The 7325-nt window shown below is 61.8% G+C and overlaps 1 protein-coding gene across 1 annotated transcript in view; it reads left to right on the forward strand.

The window, feature by feature from the left end:
• IPO9 (importin 9) overlaps positions 1–7325 on the forward strand; it is a 34427-nt gene that overhangs the window by 19819 nt on the left and 7283 nt on the right. The window contains exons 14-19 of the mRNA XM_039883568.1: positions 533–692; positions 3396–3622; positions 5101–5249; positions 5660–5788; positions 6364–6639; positions 6849–7015. Coding sequence (XP_039739502.1) covers positions 533–692; positions 3396–3622; positions 5101–5249; positions 5660–5788; positions 6364–6639; positions 6849–7015 — 1108 coding nt within the window. The remainder of the gene's footprint in view (positions 1–532; positions 693–3395; positions 3623–5100; positions 5250–5659; positions 5789–6363; positions 6640–6848; positions 7016–7325) is intronic.

Here is a 7325-nt window from a genome sequence, read left to right on the forward strand (position 1 = left end):
CGTCAGGTCCCAGCGCACAGAGGGCGTTAGGGCTCCGTCAGCGGGGATGATCGGGCGGGCAGCGCAGGGAGACGGGGTGCTGAGGGCCGCGTTGCCAGGCTTAGTCCCGAGTTGAGCCGGGAAGGGAGATCGAAGGCTCGTGGTGCTGGGGGCGCCCTCTGCGGGGCAGGCTGGGAGTTGCGCATTGAATGGATGGCCGCCCTGTGGTCTGTAGTGTCCAGGGTGCTCTGAGAGTGGCAGAGCTGGCATTTTGAGGACTAATGAGCTGTGCGGGTGAGGGATGGGGAGAGCTGGGTGAGAACGGGCGGGCGGTCTTTGGGGCCTAAGAACATTCGAGATCCACTGTGCAGATAGTGAAGAGTGGAACCGGAACCGGGGCCGTGGCCGTGGCCGCACGCTCGCTCTCGTCTCTGTCACCCGCGTCGTGCGTGTTGCCGGCATCTAGTCGCCGTGCGGTGGAGGCGGGAAGGAGGCAGGGCAGGTAGCAGGGACTCGCGCCGTCCAAGCCCTAACTGCTCTCTCTCCCTCCCAGTGTCTCCTTTCCTCTTGGGTCGGGCACTGTGGGCGGCCAGTCGGTTCACTGTCGCTATGTCCCCCGAATTGGTCCAGCAGTTCCTCCAGGCAACAGTCAGTGGTCTTCACGAGACGCAGCCCCCGTCAGTGCGCATCTCTGCTGTGAGAGCCATCTGGGGGTGAGTACGCCAGCGGGGGCCGGGAGCCGCTTCCAGGGAAGACAGCTCCGGGTGGGCGCCCAGACGGCCGCCACCCGGGGATCGTGCGGCTCGGCACTTCCTGGTGACAGGCTCCTGCACGACGCGTGTGGGGAGGGCCGGGAGGTAGGCCACACCAGGAGCGTGGCTTCTGCGCGCCCAGGCGCGTCCCCTTCCCCGGCTGCTCATTCCCTGTGAGTCACTGGCGCTGCGGCCGCCCGGCCACCCCCCTGAGAGGTGTGTGCTTACACGGGGCTCACAGCAGTGGTGGCAACAGCAGGAGGAGGGCCCAGGTCCCTCTGCAGTTCGATCGCCCCTGTACTGGAAACCGGAACTGACACAGTGACCTGGAGACACGGCCATTTTTTTCTGTTGTCACCTGTCACAGCTAGCGTGCTGGTGGCTCAGCTAGCCACTGGTTTACATTCCCACCCAGGTCAGGGGCATCATTTTTAAGTCCACACGTAAGAGTCTCAGCAGAACCCTAAAAACGATCTAAAGCCCTGAAAACAAAGCCCGCCTTCCGCTGCCCCGGCGGCTCCCCTTTTGGAGCAGAGGCCGCGCTGCCGGGCTCTGCCGTGTCTGGAAAGCGACGAGGGGCCGCAGCGTCGGCAAGGGGCTGGGTGAGACCCCGCGACACGCCCCTCTCCCAGCAGCAGTTCGGCGTTGGCCCACGGGCACACACGCCCTCTTGGAAGCCGAGACCAGGGAGGAGGAGTGCTGTGGGGCCCAGTGCCGTCCAGGGACAGGAAGGCCGCTTGGACATGCTGTCCCCTGACAGCGCCGTGCGCTGAGGACTTGACTGTGGCCCCATGTGGCTTGGGTTCTGTCACCAGTGCCGTAGACCAAGGGACCCAGGGAGGTCTCGCCTGCCTGCGTGTTGGGTAATCGGAAGCCTGACCTCGGTCCCCGGGGACTCTCGGTGGCCCGTGAACTGCCTCTAGCCCGTCAGCTGTGGTCCGAGAGCCCCCGAGGAGAGGTGAGACGGACACCGTGGACGAGAGCGCCTTAGTGGGAGTCCAGCGGTCCCCGGAGAAGTTCCGGCACACTCTTGGAGCACAGACTCCAAGACTGGACACTGAAGGGCGGTCAGTAAAGGCTGGAGGAGGCGATGCCACCGCGGATGTGAGACAGCAGTGCAAGGAAGCGTGACACCACACAGGAAGGCTTTCCGCGACCGGCCCCCGAGACCCGGAATCTGTGACCGAGTCCCCCGATTCAGAACTGAGAAGGGCTGTTCATGGGCACTCAGTGAGCCCCAAGGGAACACAGCAAGACGCTCCCGTGAAGTCAGGAAAACTGCACCAGGGGAAGGAGAAGTTCGCCTAAGACACAGAAGTCACGAAGAGGAAGCCGAAGAATAGCACGGGAGACGCAAAGCTGCAGCGGGGGCCGCCCCCAGCAGGCCCGAGCAGAAGGGGGACTCTGAGCTGGAGGCGGGGCCTCTGAAAGCATGGGACGGGGGCAGGGGCCAGTGGCGAAGACCTGCAGGTGCTCAGGAGGAGGTCAAGCGTGCCAGCTGGTACACGGAGCCCCAGGTGAATGCGTGGCCTCTTCTCAGGGCGTCAGTTTTCCGTGAAGACTTTCTCGTGGGCTAAAGAAGAAATTAGGTGTTTGGAGCAGTTTATAAAAAAGTGTGAGGTACACCGGCCTCCCTTGGCATGGCACGCTGGGGTCCCAGTGCGGTCTCTGGCAGTTTCAAGTTCATCGGGAGGGCGGAGGGACACTGGCTCTTAGGATGGAGACGTGTGGGGAGGAGGCGGGGGGCCCAGGGTCAGGGACTGGCCAGCGCTGAGGCGTGTGAGGCGAGTGGACTGAGGGGGAGCAGGGTGCTCCAGCCTGGGGCATGGAGTTGGCAGGCAGCCTGGGGTCAAAGGCCATGGTTTCATTCTCCACTGGGGACCGTTGAACCCAGCGGCTGACACAAACACGGGGTTCTGTGACACCGAGAAATTTTTTTTAACATTTCTCGAGCCTTGTTTCTGTCCTAGGTTTTTTAGCATCCAGAACAATGTTTTTATTGACTTTTATTGTCATTCTGAAGATAGAAGTAAAGACATAGTATATTTTTAGTAATTATATCCACAGGACACGGTAAGTAGTATCCAGAAAGTATTTATTGACTGAATAAGATGGGACAAGGTAGAGCTACGTATAAAAACTTTAAACCCTACGAATACTACATGTGTACAGAGACCGTTTATACAAATTGATCTCATTTTAGGATGCAAAAAAAACTCAAAACGTAGAAAAATTTTATAATGAAGTTAAAAAATAGTTTCCTACTAAATAATGGTTACGTCGGAAAAGACAGTAAAACGTCATAGTTAGAAAATAACAAGAATCTCTGTCAGACTCAGGATGGTGACTAAAGCGGCAGCCTGAGGAATCGTAAAGTGTCTAACTTTTCGTAGCTGGGCTGTGATGATGTGCCCAAGACGTCTTTGGAAACAGATGTGGGAGAGGGATGAAAGGGGTTCTAAAGGAAATAGACTAACACAGAAATAGATTTGAGAACATAGAAACGGTCGTGCAGCTATTTATGAAATTTGCCGTAGAAAGATGTAAAAACCATGCTAGCAGTAGCTTCATGAAGCTACGTGCATAAATGGTGTCGTGTGCCACTGACTGGAGCCCAGCAGTCCGGGGCCCCCGGGAGTCACTGTCCCTTGTCTGTCTCCCCAGCTACTGTGACCAGCTGAAAGCCTCGGAGAGCACCCACGTCCTCCAGCCCTTCCTCCCCGGCATCCTGGATGGCCTGATCCACCTGGCGGCACAGTTCAGCTCCGAGGTCCTCAGCCTGGTGATGGAGACGCTGTGCACCGTCTGCACGGTGGACCCGGCGTTCACGGCAAGCGTGGAGAGCAAAGTCTGCCCCTTCACCATCGCCGTGTTCCTCAAGTACAGCAACGGTACGCCGCCGGGGCGGGCGCCGCACAGCCCAGGGCATGCGACCTCGGGGCCGATGACCTTCGGCATGATGAGCAAAGAGTGGCTGTCAGTCGGCGGGGTGGCGCGGGCTGTAGGTGCAGCAGGCTAGCGGCGAGCGCCTGTCACTGTCCGTCTCACTGCAGATGAGAGCAGGGACCGGGGAGTTCAGAACTGACAACAAAGGGGGACATGAGGCACTGGCTCAAAAGCTTCCTGAGCAAAGAGGCCACTGATGAGGGGCGCACAGAGGGCCCCGAGCGAGGGTGTTCCCTGCGCCTTCGTGGTCTGGGGCGTGGAAATAACATGAATTATGTCCATGAGGTGGGACAGCGTGCAGCTTCTTAAAAATCAGACTTCAGAGAGGCGCGCACAGCGCTGAGGGAGCAAGCGCTCGGTGCGAGCGACGAGTAGACCTCTCTGAGGCGTGCGGAGCAGGATCCTGGGTGTCCGTTTTGTTCTAGAAGGAAGTGCGTAGAGCTACGTATAGGGAAGATGTGTCTCTAGGGGCGCTTGTCGCTGGGTGCTGGAATCCCAGGCTCCCCTCTCCTTGCCGGCTCTTCCTGCCCCACGTTGCTGCAGGCAGCGCCTCGTTAATTCTTGATGATCAGAAGGGAGGTGGAGGCTGTTTCTAAAGGTGGCGCTCCAGTGTCGGAGCTCAGAGTGTGTCCCGGGCTCGGCTGTGCCGAGCACTTGATTGGACTTACTCTCTCTAAGCGTGTCCTGGAGCGGTCCCCATGTCGTGCTCGATACATCACATTCTCTGCAGCCGTCACCTAACGGTCCCTGAGATGCTGTGCCAGTTTCCTTTCCCAGTTTTTGTCACAAGCAGCATGGTGGCGGTCTTGCAGCACGTGCCCCAGCGTGCGGGGCGCGCGTTTTCCGTGCTGGCCCAAAGGACGCCACTCCTGCACAGGTCACGTGGCTCAGGCTGCGTCCCACCTGGTCACAAGCCCTGCTTTCTGGGGGTCTTCCCTGCTGTCCTGGACAGTAGCTTTGGGTGTGCCTTTCGTCTGTTGTGACCGCCCCGGGAGATGGCCGGGACCCCTCCACACACGAGAGCCTGGGGGGAGCCGGTGTGGAGGTGCTGCCTGAAACGCCTGTCTCTTCACCAGCAGCAGCGGGACCTTCCCGTGAGCCCTTGGTTTCGTGGTCGTCCAGGCCTCCCAGGGCAGAGACGTTCAAGACTCGCCCCAGGAAGGAGCCAGGCTGGGGCTTAGGAGCAGCTCTCGCTGACTCGTCCCTGATTCGGTGACACCATACACACCGTGCCTCTTGGGGACTTGGCACCTCTCCGGTGGCTCCTTGAGTTATTCACGTGGTCCTCCGGGTCCCGGGCTCGGGACATGTAATCCAGGCAGAAGCTGTCAGGTTGGGCCGGGGCCGCCACACAGGCGCCATGGGGCCAGCAGGGGGGCCTGCAGACCAACCGGCGGGTCCCGTGTTGCCTCGTCCACTTCAGATCCTGTTGTCGCCTCGCTGGCTCAGGACATCTTCAAGGAGCTGTCCCAGATCGAAGCCTGCCAGGGTCCGATGCAGATGAGGCTGATCCCGACTCTCGTCAGCATCATGCAGGCGCCAGCAGACAAGCTGCCCGCCGGGCTGTGTGCGGTGAGTGCCGTCGGCGGGACCAGCACCCCGCTCTGCTGTGCGCCCGCACTTGCCGCCAGCGCTCGGGGTTCAGGCCCGCCCCACAGGGCAGTGGGTGGCTCTTGCGGCTTTAAGAACGTGGGCTCGTCTCCCAGGCGCCTCAGTGAGTTGGGCAGAGCACCCCCCGTGCTCCATGCCACGGAGCGTGTCGCCTGGCTGTCCAGTCCCCGTACATGCGCCGCCCACCCCCCGCCAGTCAAGCGAGGAGGCGGAGAGCACAGTCCGCCTTCTCGTTCCTCCTTTTCTTTCAGAAAGTCGCCTTCCGTTAGCGAGCGTTCTCTGGGTTGCTGCGTGTGCCCCCACGGTGGGGACCAGGGTGTGGGCACCCCGCCCCACCCGAGGCCATCCTGACCTCCCCCTCCTGTCCTCAGACCGCCATCGACATCCTGACGACAGTGGTGCGGAGCACGCAGCCACCCCTCTCCCAGCTGCTCATCTGCCAGGCCTTCCCCGCCGTGGCCCAGTGCACCCTGCACACAGACGACAACGCCACCATGCAGGTACCGGCCCAGGTGACGAGAGGGGGACAGCTCTCCAGCACGGGTTTCTGGGCGCTGAGAGAGGAGCCTCACACCCACGTGCGCACAGAGCACCGGACGGGCTCCGGCCGCAAGCGCCAGTCACTCAGTGCATCGGAGAGAGGCGGGCACCCTGACACTTGGGTGTCGCCGCTGTGGGAGAGGTTGCCGACATCCCGGCCTGGGCTGTGATAAGGGCCTTTCTGGGCGTTTTTTCTGTTAGTCAGCAAAGCGATGGGCTTTTGGCAGTTTCTGCATATACTCGTTCCACAACCCGCCTCCCCCCCCCCTTATTGCCCCTCAGACATGTTTTCCGATGTCAGAGGTGGGTCTTTATGGTGAGCGCTGATTGCTCGGCCCTCGCCCCCTGTGATCAGACAGGCAGTTTTCAGACGGCTGGGCAGGTGGGGCGGGAGCGTGGCAGGTGCGGGGCCGTCTCAGTGAATAGCTGTGCGCTCGGTGTAGCCTTGGGGGGCGGGGGCGCGTCTGCCCCGCAGCTAGGTGGCCTCCCAGTGCACAGCCACGGTCGCTGACCTCAGCCTGCCACGTCTCCCCAGAACGGCGGCGAGTGCCTGCGGGCCTACGTGTCCGTGGCGCTGGAGCAAGTGGCCCAGTGGCACGACGACCAGGGCCACGGCGGGCTGTGGTACGTGATGCGCGTGGTGAGCCAGCTGCTGGACCCCCGCACCTCCGAGTTCACCGCGGCCTTCGTGGGCCGCCTCGTCTCCACGCTCATCTCCAAGGCCGGGCGGGAGCTGGGGGAGAATCTGGACCAGATCCTGCGCGCCATCCTCAGCAAGATGCAGCAGGCCGAGACGCTGAGTGTCATGCAGGTAGGGCGGGGCGGGGCGGGGCAGCGGGAGGGGACGGGAGTCGGCGCACCGCCTCGAGCCCCTGTCCCCTCGCCGACGGCTCTTGCGGAACAGTCGAGTGCAGTCGCGTGCGGCCAGAACCCTTGACATGGAGGGCCCGTGTCTCGGCTTCTCGCGGCCGGCCGCCCCCTGGTGTCTCTGGCCTGAGCTCGTGTCCTCTGGCCCCCCAGTCCCTGATCATGGTCTTCGCCCACCTGGTGCACACCCAGCTGGAGCCCCTGCTGGAGTTTCTCTGCAGCCTCCCCGGGCCGACCGGGAAGCCAGCACTGGAGTTCGTGATGGCGGAGTGGACGGGCCGGCAGCACCTGTTCTACGGGCAGTACGAAGGCAAAGTCAGGTGGGCCTCCCCTCCCCGTCCCCGCGCCGGGAGTTTTGTCCAGCACTTCCAGCTGCCTGTCCCTTCGTTGCTGGCCTGTATGTGACCGGAGTAGCTGCCACCCCAGATTCCCGAAGGACAGCCCCATGAGGACCGTGTCTTCTCTGTGTCGGCCAGAGCGCCGTCTGTCTCGGGCTTGGCCTAGCCACTGCCTTGTCCTTGGAAACCCTGGCTCTGTCACTCACGTCCTGGACGTTTACCGCCCCCCCACCCCCTACCCCCACCTCCGTCCTCATCAGCTGTGCTGGAACCTTGCTGGACAGCCCCTGCT

This window comes from Pteropus medius, unplaced genomic scaffold (genome assembly GCF_902729225.1).
Source record: "Pteropus medius unplaced genomic scaffold, Ma_sr-lr_union100, whole genome shotgun sequence".
Classification (NCBI taxonomy): Eukaryota; Metazoa; Chordata; class Mammalia; order Chiroptera; family Pteropodidae; genus Pteropus; species Pteropus medius.